Source organism: Salmo salar, chromosome ssa27, assembly GCF_905237065.1.
Source record: "Salmo salar chromosome ssa27, Ssal_v3.1, whole genome shotgun sequence".
In the NCBI taxonomy this organism is placed as follows: domain Eukaryota; kingdom Metazoa; phylum Chordata; class Actinopteri; order Salmoniformes; family Salmonidae; genus Salmo; species Salmo salar.
In genome coordinates, this window is record NC_059468.1 from 32,426,681 (window position 1) to 32,440,094 (window position 13,414).

A 13,414-nucleotide genomic window follows, 5' to 3' on the forward strand; every position below is an offset into this window, starting at 1 on the left:
TGTTCATATCATTCTCCCAGTTTAGTATATCTACTGCTGTACATATCATTCTCCCACTATAATATATCTACTGCTGTACATATCATTCTCCCAGTTTAATATATCTACTGCTGTACATATCATTCTCCCAGTATAATATATGTACTGCTGTACATATCATTTTCCCAGTTTAATATATCTACTGCTGTACATATCATTCTCCCAGTTCAATATATCTAATGCTGTACATATCATTCTCCCACTATAATATATCTACTGCTGTTCATATCATTCTCCCACTCTAATATATCTACTGCTGTACATATCTTTCTCCCACTATAATATATCTACTGCTGTACATATCATTCTCCCACTATAATATATCTACTGCTGTACATATCATTCTCCCACTATAATATATCTACTGCTGTACATATAATTATCCCACTATAATATATCTACTGCTGTTCATATCATTCTCCCAGTTTAATATATCTACTGCTGTACATATCATTATCCCACTCTAATATATCTACTGCTGTACATATCATTCTCCCACTATAATATATCTACTGCTGTACATTTCATTCTCCCAGTTTAATATATCTACTGCTGTACATATCATTCTCCCACTATAATATATCTACTGCTGTTCATATCATTCTCCCACTCTAATATATATACTGCTGTACATATCATTCTCCCACTATAATATATCTACTACTGTACATATCATTCTCCCAGTTTAATATATCTACTGCTGTACATATCATTCTCCCAGTTCAATATATCTAATGCTGTACATATCATTCTCCCACTATAATATATCTACTGCTGTTCATATCATTCTCCCACTCTAATATATCTACTGCTGTACATATCTTTCTCCCACTACAATATATCTACTGCTATACATATAATTCTCCCACTATAATATATCTACTGCTGTTCATATCATTCTCCCAGTTTAATATATCTACTGCTGTACATATCATTCTCCCACTCTAATATATCTACTGCTGTACATATCATTCTCCCACTATAATATATCTACTGCTGTACATATCATTCTCCCAGTTTAATATATCTACTGCTGTACATTTCATTCTCCCAGTTTAATATATCTACTGCTGTACATATCATTCTCCCACTATAATATATCTACTGCTGTTCATATCATTCTCCCACTCTAATATATCTACTGCTGTACATATCATTCTCCCACTATAATATATCTACTGCTGTACATATCATTATGCTACTATAATATATATACTGCTGTAAATATCATTCTCCCACTATAATATATCTACTGCTGTACATATCATTCTCCCAGTTTAATATATCTAATGCTGTAAATATCATTCGCCCACTATAATATATCTACTGCTGTACATATCGTTATGCCACTATAATATATATACTCTTGTACATATCATTCTCCCACTATAATATATCTACTGCTGTACATATCATTCTCCCAGTTTAATATATCTACTGCTGTTCATATCATTCTCCCAGTTTAATATATCTACTGCTGTACATATCATTATCCCACTATAATATATCTACTGCTGTACATATCATTCTTAGTATATATTGTGTAAATTCATCCGGTGTATATACAGATTGGATTTGGATTACTGTTACAGTGCTATTTGTGTTGTTAATTGAAGTCGTTCCGACATTTCTTAATTTCTTTCTTTTATTTGTTCGATTTTTTGTGGATTGTTTTGTATTGCTAGGTATTATTGCACTGTTGGAGCTAGAAACATAGGTATTACGCTGCACCAGCAATAGCAACTTCAAATCGGTGTATGCGACTAATAAACTTTGATTTGATTTACAGTCATATATCTTTTTCATCCCCCACACAGACCAGACCTAGTCATTTGTCAAGGGGCCCCTAGAATGGTCTCTTTCAGCAGGGCTCCTATTTTCCTCATGCAACACTGGGGGGAGAATAGGGTTGCTGCTGAATCTCCTGCCTTGGTCTGTTCTATTGTGACTCCCTGCCAAGAATGCCTTTCAACAGACAGACAAACAAACACAAACAGCATTTAGTGCAGTGGGTGTTAAAGTAGTGTTTTTCCGGCTTGTTAAATTAGATACTGTGGGAGTTATTACAGGATATAGCTTTGTTGCTCTTATTTAGTTACAACTCATTCTAAATCCAGATATAGCCTACAGAAGGCACCATAGTATTTGGTTTGTTTTAATATCCTTGGATTTCAAGTTGGGAGATGCTGCTAGGTCTCTCTTTTTAATAACACATATTCATAAGTTTGACAGCCATGATGCTCGTATTCGACTTCCTCTGAAGTTTGCACATTCACTTTCATGGAATTATGAAAGGATTCTGACTATTTTTAGTGCACTTTTAGTGAATTTGTCGGCTAAGAAAAAATAAATGCTAACATCTTGTCAGTCTAGATCTTTGTTTTAGTCCAGCTCTTTGACAGCTTCTGACTGTTTCTGTCCTCGTCTTGCAGGTGCGAACATGGATCCTCATTGTGGGCTACACGACAGCGTTTGGTGCCATGTTTGCCAAGACCTGGAGAGTCCATGCTATCTTCAAGAACGTCAAGATGAAGAAAAAGGTGAGGAAAAGTAGTGAGCTGCTGCCCATGGAACACTGCTGCAGCATGGATTCCAATCCAACCCATTGCTACTCTTCCTGTCTCTCCTCTCTATCTGTACCGTATCTAATAAACAACAAAAAATATGATAGTAGTGAAGAAAATAAAATCACTACCTGTGTGGTCTCATGGCCAAAATGATGGCCAACAGCAGGAAGTAGTGGCGTCTGTTTTTACTAAAATTGTATTATGTGGAATGATGATGATGATGATTAATTATTATTATTATTATTATTATTACTATTATCACCATTTCGTCATCATTATGCACCAGCATTGACAATTGCCTTGTCTTATGAATGAGGTGAATGGGGTCCCTTCCATTTCCATTCAGTCAAATCAATTTCAAGGTGAACGTTTACATTTTAAGTATTGCATTTCTATTCACTTCCTGAATCGGCTGAATAGATTTGACACCGATCCTGCCTCGTTGGTCACTCTGCTAATACAGTAGCTGACAGTGTTCAGGTTGTGGAAAGATGCTAGTAGCCAACATGCGTACAGGTTTTGTCCCAAATGGCACCCTGTCCCCTATATACTGCACTAACATAAGGCTCTGTCTAAAAGTAGTGCATTATGTAGGGAATAGGGTGCCATATGGGACAAAGCAATAGTGTCACCACAAGGAAGAGATTACAGCCACAGGTCTGGGACCTGCTTTATGAGCAACGGAGCGCACATGCCGGATTAACATGCTAACTCCCCTTCTTTAGAAGAGACTATCAACATCAGACTAGCCAAGGTCATTTAGTTTTTTGTGTAAACCAGTTAGTTGAAGGAAGAGAGAGTTTTCTGTTGCTGTGAACAAGCAGCAGTATATTGTGGTAGTCACACGGTCTGGTCTGCTGAGGCTGGCTGCACTCAAGCAGAACGCAGGAGCCTAGAACCATAATTGGCCATTATGGACTCTGATAGAGAAATCCTCACTGGTTAACAGCAGCTAGCAGCTTCTTAGTCCACTGATTCCTGTGTCACTACACATGCATTATGTCAGATAAAAAATGAATGGAGGGAGAAGAAGGTGTAGAAGAGAGAAGGGGAGGGACTGTTATGTGATATTGTTGCTGACCACATTTTCAGGGTTTGCAAAACAAAACACTTTACCCCTCGCCTCGGAGCAAGTATGCAGCTCTATCACAATCTGGTTATCAAGTAGCAATCACAAGGGGAGCTTCCAGGTTGCTGCCTGTGACAATGTTGCTAAGGTATATACAATGAGGGAAAAAAGTATTTGATCCCCTGCTGATTTTGTACGTTTGCCCACTGACAAAGAAATGATCAGTCTATAATTTTAATGGTAGGTTTATTTGAACAGTGAGAGACAGAATAAATTAAAAAAAATCCAGAAAAGCGCATATTAAAAATGTTATATATTGATTTGCATTTTAATGAGGGAAATAAGTATTTGACCCCCTCTCAATCAGAAAGATTTATGGCTCCCAGGTGTCTTTTATACAGGTAACGAGCTGAGATTTGGAGCACACTCTTAAAGGGAGTGCTCCTAATCTCAGTTTGTTACCTGTATAAAAGACACCTGTCCACAGAAGCAATCAATCAATCAGATTCCAAACTCTCCACCATGGCCAAGACCAAAGAGCTCTCCAAGGATGTCAGGGACAAGATTGTAGACCTACACAAGGCTGGAATGGACTACAAGACCATCGCCAAGCAGCTAAGTGAGAAGGTGACAACAGTTGGTGCGATTATTTGCAAATGGAAGAAACACAAAAGAACTATCAATCTCCCTCGGCCTGGGGCTCCATGCAAGATCTCACCTCGTGGAGTTGCAATGATCATGAGAACGGTGAGGAATCAGCCCAGAACTACACAGGAGGATCTTGTCAATGATCTCAAGGCAGCTGGGACCATAGTCACCAAGAAAACAATTGGTAACATACTACGCCGTGAAGGACTGAAATCCTGCAGCGCCCGAAAGGTCCCCCTGCTCAAGAAAGCACATATACATGCCCGTCTGAAGTTTGCCAATGAACATCTGAATGATTCAGAGGACAACTGGGTGAAAGTGTTGTGGTCAGATGAGACCAAAATGGAGCTCTTTGGCATCAACTCAACTCGCCGTGTTTGGAGGAGGAGGAATGCTGCCTATGACCCCAAGAACACCATCCCCACCGTCAAACATGGAGGTGGAAACATTATGCTTTGGGGGTGCTTTTCTGCTAAGGGGACAGGACAACTTCACCGCATCAAAGGGACAATGGACAGGGCCATGTACCGTCAAATCTTGGGTGAGAACCTCCTTCCCTCAGCCAGGGCATTGAAAATGTGTCATGGATGGGTATTCCAGCATGACAATGACCCAAAACACACGGCCAAGGCAACAAAGAAGTGGCTCAAGAAGAAGCACATTAAGGTCCTGGAGTGGCCTAGCCAGTCTCCAGACCTTAATCCCATAGAAAATCTGTGGAGGGAGCTGAAGATTCGAGTTGCCAAACGTCAGCCTCGAAACCTTAATGACTTGGAGAAGATCTGCAAAGAGGAGTGGGACAAAATCCCTCCTGAGATGTGTGCAAACCTGGTGGCCAACTACAAGAAAAGTCTGACCTCTGTGATTGCCAACAAGGGTTTTGCCACCAAGTACTAAGTCATATTTTGCAGAGGGGTCAAATACTTATTTCCCTCATTAAAATGTAAATCATTTTATAACATTTTTGACATGCGTTTTTCAGGATTTTTGTTGTTGTTATTCTGTCTCTCACTGTTCAAATAAACCTACCATTAAAATTATAGACTGATCATTTCTTTGTCAGTGGGCAAATGTACAAAATCAGCAGGGGATCAAATACCTTTTTTCTTCACTGTTGGTCCTGGATGGCAGGAAGCTTGGCCCCAGTGATGTACTGGGCCGTACGCACTACCCTCGATAGTGCCTTGCGGCCAACGGGGCCGAGCAGTTGCCGTACCAGGCAGTGATGCAAACATGTTTAGTTTTCCTGTTTGCTTATGGCCTTATACAGCTCACTGAGTGCGGTCTTAGTGCCAGCATCGGTTTGTGATGGTAAATAGACAGCTACAAAAAATATAAATGAAAACTCTCTTGGTAGATAGTGTGGTCTACAGCTCATCATGAGATTCTATCCCTTAGGCATGCAAAACCTCAAGACTTCCTTAATATTAGATTTTGTGCACCAGCTGTTGTTTACAAATGTTACACAGACCACCACCCCTTGTCTTACCGGAGGCAGCTGTTCTATCTTGCCGATGCAGCGTAAAACCCGGCAGCTGTATTTTATCCATGCACGACTCAGTGAAATATAAGATATTACAGTTTTTAAATGTCCCGTTGGTATGATATTTGTGATTGTAGCTCGTCTATTTTGTTATCCAATGATTGTATGTTGTCTAATAGGACTGGTGGTAGAGGCAGATTACCCATTCGCCGTCAGATCCTTACAAGGCACCCCGACCTACGTCCCCGATATCTCTGTCTCCTTCTCATGTGAATTACGGGGATGTTGGCCTTGTCGGGTGTCTGAAGTAAATCCTTCGCGTCTGACTCGTTAAAGAAAAAATATTTTAGTCCAGTACGAGGTGAGTAATCGCTGCCCTGATATGAAAAAGCTATTTTCGGTCATAAGACACGGTGGCAGAAACATTATGTACAAAATAAGTTACAAATAATGTGAAAAAACACACACAATAGCACAATTGTTTAGGAGTCCGTAAAGCAGCAGCCATCTCCTCCCATGCCATTTAATATGATCGGTTTCCTACTGGTCACTACCACATCTTCTAACAGTTGTACCTAGATCTAAACCAGCACCTTTTACACTTGGTGATGCTCTTTTTCAACCAAAACATTTCCTCAAACTACATGTATGTAACTGAGTAACTACTGTAGCAGACCTAAGAAGTGGTGTTTTTCTCCCAGTGAGAGGCCCAGCAGCAAGGCAGGTTGTTAGCCCCACTCAGTCACCCCAAGCCCCAGAGGAGCTGCAACGATCCAGCCACAAAAAGCATTACAGACACTCTGCTCAGCTCAAACTGTACGCACGCACACACGCACGCACGCACGCACGCACGCACGCACACACACACACACACACACACACACACACACACACACACACAGTTCAGGGACAGCTGGAGCTCCCCCTGGGTATATGATGCTGCTGTGATCTTTCTCTAGAAAAAGTCAAGCTGAAAAATCCAAGCTAGAGTTTGACTCAAGCACTAAAGAATTTACCGCACACACCTTTTGTTCTATGTTCAGTGCACACGCACACAAGCGCACACACATACTCCCTGTGGTGAACCTGATGGAATGTGTGTGGGGTTTATGTTACTGCTGTGTGAGACTGGCTGATCATCAGGGAGAGTGGTGATTCATCTCGTTGTTTAAGCCTGCAGTTTTTTACAGGATTAAAGGGCTGTGTGTTTGTGTGTGTTTGTGTGCTTGCGCGCATGCTTGTGTGTTTGCATCCTTGCTTCCGTATGTGTGTGTGCTTTTCTGTAACACACACTCTACCCACTGACCTGTTTTCGATTGACATATTTCCATTCCTCTCTTCAATAGAAATACAAAACAGCAAACCAATATCTATCTGACACAATATGACTTTGTAGCTGGTGTGATTATGTAAAGGCTTGCCAGGCCTCTGTGGCAGCATCTCTGCTGGCCTTTTGATATTTATAGTCCACCTCACATCACATCCTGGATAGATGTGTCGGATGGCAACGGCTGCAGGAGGGAGTGTGGGAGAGCTGTCAGAGAGAGTGGGAGAGAGAGAGTGCGTGGGAGGCAGAGAGAGAGAGAGAGAGAGAGAGAGAGAGAGAGAGAGAGAGAGAAAATATTTAAAGATGGAACGAGACAGGGACAGGTTCAGTGCTGGTTTGCATCTCTCCTTTAATTCTGCGGTCATCTGAAACACAAGCACATTTTGATATCTTCAAATGTGCTAAAAAAAGGGATGATCTTTTGTGTTAACTTCTAAAAAGATACATTTTTTATTCATAATTCAAAGAAAAACAAAATACAACAACGAAACAGCTCTTGCTCCTGTGAAATGTGTTGCTATGGCAATTATGCAGACTCAGTTTTTCCTCCTCTCTTCCTCCTCCTCCGCTTCTTCTTCCTCTTGTTCCTCCTCTTCTTGTTCCTCCTCTTCTTCTTCTTCTTTCTCCTCTTCCTCTTGTTCCTCCTCCTCTTCCTCCTCTTCTTGTTCCTCCTCCTCCTCCTCCTCCTTGTCCATCAGAGCAGAGAGACTAAACTGAGTGCTCCCCAGGTGGAGCTAGACAGCCCTTAAATCTAAAGACCTATTCCCTGGTGGTTGAGCAGGGCCAGGATCTGTCTGTCGGGCAGCAGTTAACCTAGCTCCCTCCTTCCCCTCCTTTTCCCTCCCTCCCCACACACACTGATTGAGTGCAGGGGCTTTGGCTGAGTGAAGTGATAGCTGTTGTCAGTCATCAGAGTGTTGCTGGGGGTTTGCCATGGAACCGCAGTGATGTTTGCCCATCTCTTCATCAGTCCCTCCGTCCCTTCGTCAGTCCCTCCATCTCCGTCCCTCCTTCCCCCCCTCCCTCAGAGAGAAGACTGTAAATCAGGGTGTGCTCAATAAGTGTTCCGCTCGGCAAGGTTCGCCCAGCACTCCTTCACTCCTTAAAGAGGCCTGGTTCAGTGTTGGGTAAGCACAGGGCCTGTCAATCAAACAGGCTGCTCTGCAGCCTCCCTCCGTGTCTGCCTGGTAGTCTGTCTCTGAGATTTACTTTAGAGTATTCTTGGACGAGCACATAGTGAGATACAGCTTCGGACACACACCATCGCACACACACAATGAAAACTGCGCACAGACACACACACACACACACACACACACACACACACACACACACACACACACACACACACACACACACACACACACACACACACACACACACACACACACACACACACACACACAGACACACACACACACACACAGACATACACACAGACACACACACACACTAATGTGTACACACATAGAGAAGATAAAACATAGTGTACATAGTGTCCACATAATAATGTACAAGCTCACACAGAACAGTGACCTCACGCGTGTGTGTACATGATCTGATATGAGCTGTGTATTTCATACTGAAATAAATACACATCCCTATGCAAACGTTTGATCATCCCTTACGATCCCATTCCCCACGGATCAGGGCCTTGAAAGCATACTGCTCTGTTCCCTGATCACAACTAGTGTGCACAGTGTATTCTACAGTTCACACAGTCCACATCCCCATGCTTTTAATGATGAATCAGCAGTAGAATATAGAAATACTGCCACCAGGGTAGGCAGAAGCATTTAAAATGCAATAAAGAAAGCAGGCCTGATGTAGCCAGCTCTAATGTTAGCAGGCCTGATGTAGCCAGCTCTAATGTTAGCAGACCTGATGTAGCCAGCTTTAACGTTAGCTGGCCTGATGTAGCCAGCTCTAATGTTAGCAGACCTGATGTAGCCAGCTCTAATGTTAGCAGACCTGATGTAGCCAGCTCTAATGTTAGCTGACCTGATGTAGCCAGCTCTAATGTTAGCAGACCTGATGTAGCCAGCTCTAATGTTAGCAGGCCTGATATAGCCAGCTCTAATGTTAGCAGACCTGATATAGCCAGCTCTAATGTTAGCAGGCCTGATATAGCCAGCTCTAATGTTAGCAGACCTGATATAGCCAGCTCTAATGTTAGCAGACCTGATATAGCCAGCTCTAATGTTAGCAGACCTGATATAGCCAGCTCTAATGTTAGCTGGCCTGATGTAGCCAGCTCTAATGTTAGCAGGTCTGATGTAGCCAGCTCTAATGTTAGCAGGCCTGATGTAGCCAGTTCTATCGTTAGCTGGCCTGATGTAGCCAGCTCTAATGTTAGCAGACCTGATATAGCCAGCTATAATGTTAGCAGGCCTGATATAGCCAGCTCTAATGTTAGCAGGTCTGATGTAGCCAGCTCTAATGTTAGCAGGCCTGATATAGCCAGCTCTAACGTTAGCTGGCCTGATATAGCCAGCTCTAACGTTAGCTGGCCTGATGTAGCCAGCTCTAATGTTAGCAGACCTGAGGTAACGGAGAGCAGAGAGCAGAGAGCATATTTATTTATTATGGGGCACAGCTATACAGATTCACTCAGATACTGTAGGTGGTGTACATGTCCCCTGTATCCAGTACATGTCCCTTGTATCCAGTACACAACAACACTATGTCCCATTGGGAATAGCAGAATGTGATCATTTATTAATTTGACATCTGTCTTGGCCAAAGGGACATTAGACCACGGTCAATCTTCTGATATGATTCTTCCGACATTCTGAGTGATATAATGATTATTTGAATTAGTATTATTAAATTTTCGATTTCATTTACATTAAAGATCATCTATTCTGGCCCTGTGTCCTTTCATTTTCTATGATGCTCAGAGACTGAGAACATTGTTGCGGTAATACATATACAATCTAATTATAGCTCTGTGGTTACGGTCAGACAGTAACTTGTAGTTATTGTAGCTATTTGGAAGCCTCTGGCACCTTGAATACATCGCCAGTCCCTGTCTCTTTGTAATACACACAACGTTCCTCTCTCCTATTTGTCCAATCCCAGTAGCCATCAGAAGATGGCACATCAAAACCAATCCCCCATTCCATTCTGAGTCCACTGTCTTGTGGCGGTGGAGAGAGAGAGAGAGTGTTAAACCAATTCCCCATTCCATTCTGAGTCCACCGTCTTCTGTCTGTGGTGGTGGAGAGAGAGGGAGCGAGAGAGAGAGAGAGGGAGAGTGTTAAAGAGAGACCATATCATTTATATGAAGTGATTTCTCTCAAGTGCGTCCGTGTCTGTGTTCTCCTGACCTTTGCTTTGATGTGGATGGCGGCGGGGTCAAACGCTGTTCAAAATAAAGATCAGACGGGAGGGGGCGGGGTGGCCCACCTTTCATCCTCTAAAGTTCACCAACACAAAAGAGGGTCTTTGTTGATTTATGCGACTCCCGCTCAGGTTGGTGTCTTTTACCAGCTCACTGTATCCTACCTCTCATCCCTCCCTACCCTCCCTACATTTAAAAAGGAGCTACCTTCGTGTGTCAATGTAGGACAACCTTTTTGGTTCCAGGTAGAGCCCTTTTTGGTTCCAGGTAGAGCCCTTTTTGGTTCCAGGTAGAGCCCTTTTTGGTTCCAGGTAGAGCCCTTTCCAAGTACATGTCCCTTTTTCTAAAAGTGTACCTACTGCCACCTCTCTCACCCTCTCTCCCCTATCATTCTCTCTCTTCTCTTCTTCCCTCCAGATTATCAAGGACCAGAAGCTGCTGATCATTGTGGGTGGGATGCTGCTGATTGACCTGTGCATCCTCATCTGCTGGCAGATCGTTGATCCGCTGAAGAGGACCGTGGAGGAGTACAGCTTGGAGGTACATCTGACCACCATTTTTCTCCCATTTATATTAACAAAAACATACTCTGACCACGTTTGTCATGTGACCTTTCCGGGGAAAAACTGCCCCCTATAATTGTAGAGTATTACAAGGACCCAGAGTATTTCCTTGCCATAACTGACTGGGGTAAATTCTGGGCCCTTATTCACCACAATCTAACACCCACGTCTTGGTGGCACCACTAGATTCACTAATAGGGATAATGGTTCTGGATCTGGGGCACCAACATGTCCGCCAGTGAGGCCAGATCAGCAGCAGGCTTCGTTGTGGTTATTTTTGGTTCAGGAGGATATGAGCCACTCTGCCACCTCCTGTCCTCTTCTGCTAGCCAGACCCTCTCCTCACCAAGCCAGCTGGGATGTGGGGTGTTGGCAAGGCATGCCGGAAAGAAACACTTGGCAACCCTCTACCCCTGCTACTGGGTAAGGGCCGATGTGTAGAGAGCTGGTGGACTCAGCTCTGCCAGGATTAGTTGAGGGATGGACTTCACCTTGCTAGGTTTGATTACGGTTGGACTTAGCCTTGCCAGGATTGGTTGGGGTAAACTTAGCCTTGCCAGGATTGATTGAGGGGTGGATTTTGCTTTGACAGGACTGTTTGGAGTGTGAATGGCTTTTTGGATCCTGACACACCATATTTGGACCACAAACTGTCATGAGTGATTAGTAGTTAGAGATGGTGACTGTAATGTTTGGCTTTGTTAAAACTGTGATTGATATTGCTGCTGTAACTGTTATTTAGGTCACTAAACACTATAAAGGAAGCTGGATGATTGTTGTTGATTGATTATTGTTCTGTGTGTCTGTAACAGTGGGTATACTGTATTATGTGTCTTGTGACCGGAGCGAAACTTTGATCAGTCAAATATCCTCCACAAATGAACATTGTTGTACTGTACATCTTAATAGGCTCTTCTAATACAGCAAAGAGTCTGTTTGCATGACAGCCCACTAACTACCATCCCACCATCACGGTTTAACAGCAAACCGAATTACAGATCTAAATTTGACTTCCAAAGTCGATTGGCCTTTGATGTTGTTAGCGGTGGGCACAGACTCGTCAGGGTACACCGGGGGTACGGACTAAGTGGATGTTCAGAGCTAATTAAGAAATCCTTTCAACTCCTCCAGACACCTCCTCAGCTCCTCAGAGCCAGTCAAGATCGGAGCTTCTGACAGGGCAACGTCCTCTCTAAACGCCAACGCCATTGGTTGAGATGTTTTAAAGAGCCCTGGTGACCTTCGACAAATCAGCAGTGGGATTGGAAGTTCAGGGTGCAGAGTCGTGATGAAAGGCGGCCCTCAGTGGTGTATTCCGGGAGGATTCCGGGAGGGTTGGGGGAGGTTCTTTGAAAGTTCTTTGATGCTATTGACCCGACGTGAAGCTGTTGCTTTTTCATGTTTGTTTACTCTGCTTGGTCCTGCGGGGGAAAAAGGTGGGATGGAAGGATGAAACTCTCCCTTGGAGTCAATTACTTTTCTGTGACTTCTATTAAACGAGATGCCTCTGAAATGATAAGTAGTGCTTAGCTGGTTACAGTCCCCAAAGCAGCAGGTCACAACACATTCACACTCTGGTTTCTTTATGCTTCTTGGAAAGGAAAAGACAGCGTTTTTATTTTGGGTCACTGAGTTAAAACCTTCCAACCCATGGTGTTCTCACAGCTCCAAGTCAATGGAGTGTTCTTACAGCCCAAAGTCAATGTAGTGGAGTGAATGTATTAGCCTCTCTGAGTATGAGCCTATCCCCTGGATGTGGCTCTGCATGCCTGGGCTGGGCTGGGCTGGGCTGGGCTGGGCTGGGCTGTGGAGTTCAGGAGCCTGGAGAGCCTGGCTCCACTGGGCCAAGAGACAGGAGAAGTGAGTGAGTGAGTGAGTGAGTGAGTGAGTGAGGGAGTGAGTGAGTGAGTGAGTGAGTGAGTGAGTGAGTGAGTGAGTGAGTGAGTGAGTGAGTGAGTGAGTGAGTGAGTGAGTGAGTGAGTGAGTGAGTGAGTGAGTGAGTGAGTGAGTGAGTGAGTGAGTGAGTGAGTGAGTGAGTGAGTGAGTGAGTGAGTGAGTGAGTGAGTGAGTGAGTGAGTGAGTGAGTGAGAGAAGACAGCCTATATGCACATTGCCCACAAAATGAGGTGGAAACTGAGCTGCACTTCCTACCCTCCTGCCCAATGTATGGCCATAATAGAGACACATATTTCCCTCAGATTACATAGATCCACAAAGAATTCGAAAACAAACCCAATTTTGATAAACTCTCCTATCTACTGGGTGAAATACCACAGTGTGCCATCACAGCAGCAAGATTTGTGACCTGTTGCCACAAGAAAAGGTCAACCAGTGAAGTACAAACACCATTGTAAATACAGCCCATATTTATGCTT

At 43.4% G+C, this 13,414-nt stretch overlaps 1 protein-coding gene across 1 annotated transcript in view; it reads left to right on the forward strand.

The window, feature by feature from the left end:
* LOC106588960 (gamma-aminobutyric acid type B receptor subunit 2) overlaps positions 1 to 13,414 on the forward strand; it is a 462,346-nt gene that overhangs the window by 366,572 nt on the left and 82,360 nt on the right. Inside the window, exons 12-13 of the mRNA XM_014178545.2 lie at positions 2,472 to 2,579; positions 10,894 to 11,016. Coding sequence (XP_014034020.2) covers positions 2,472 to 2,579; positions 10,894 to 11,016 — 231 coding nt within the window. The remainder of the gene's footprint in view (positions 1 to 2,471; positions 2,580 to 10,893; positions 11,017 to 13,414) is intronic.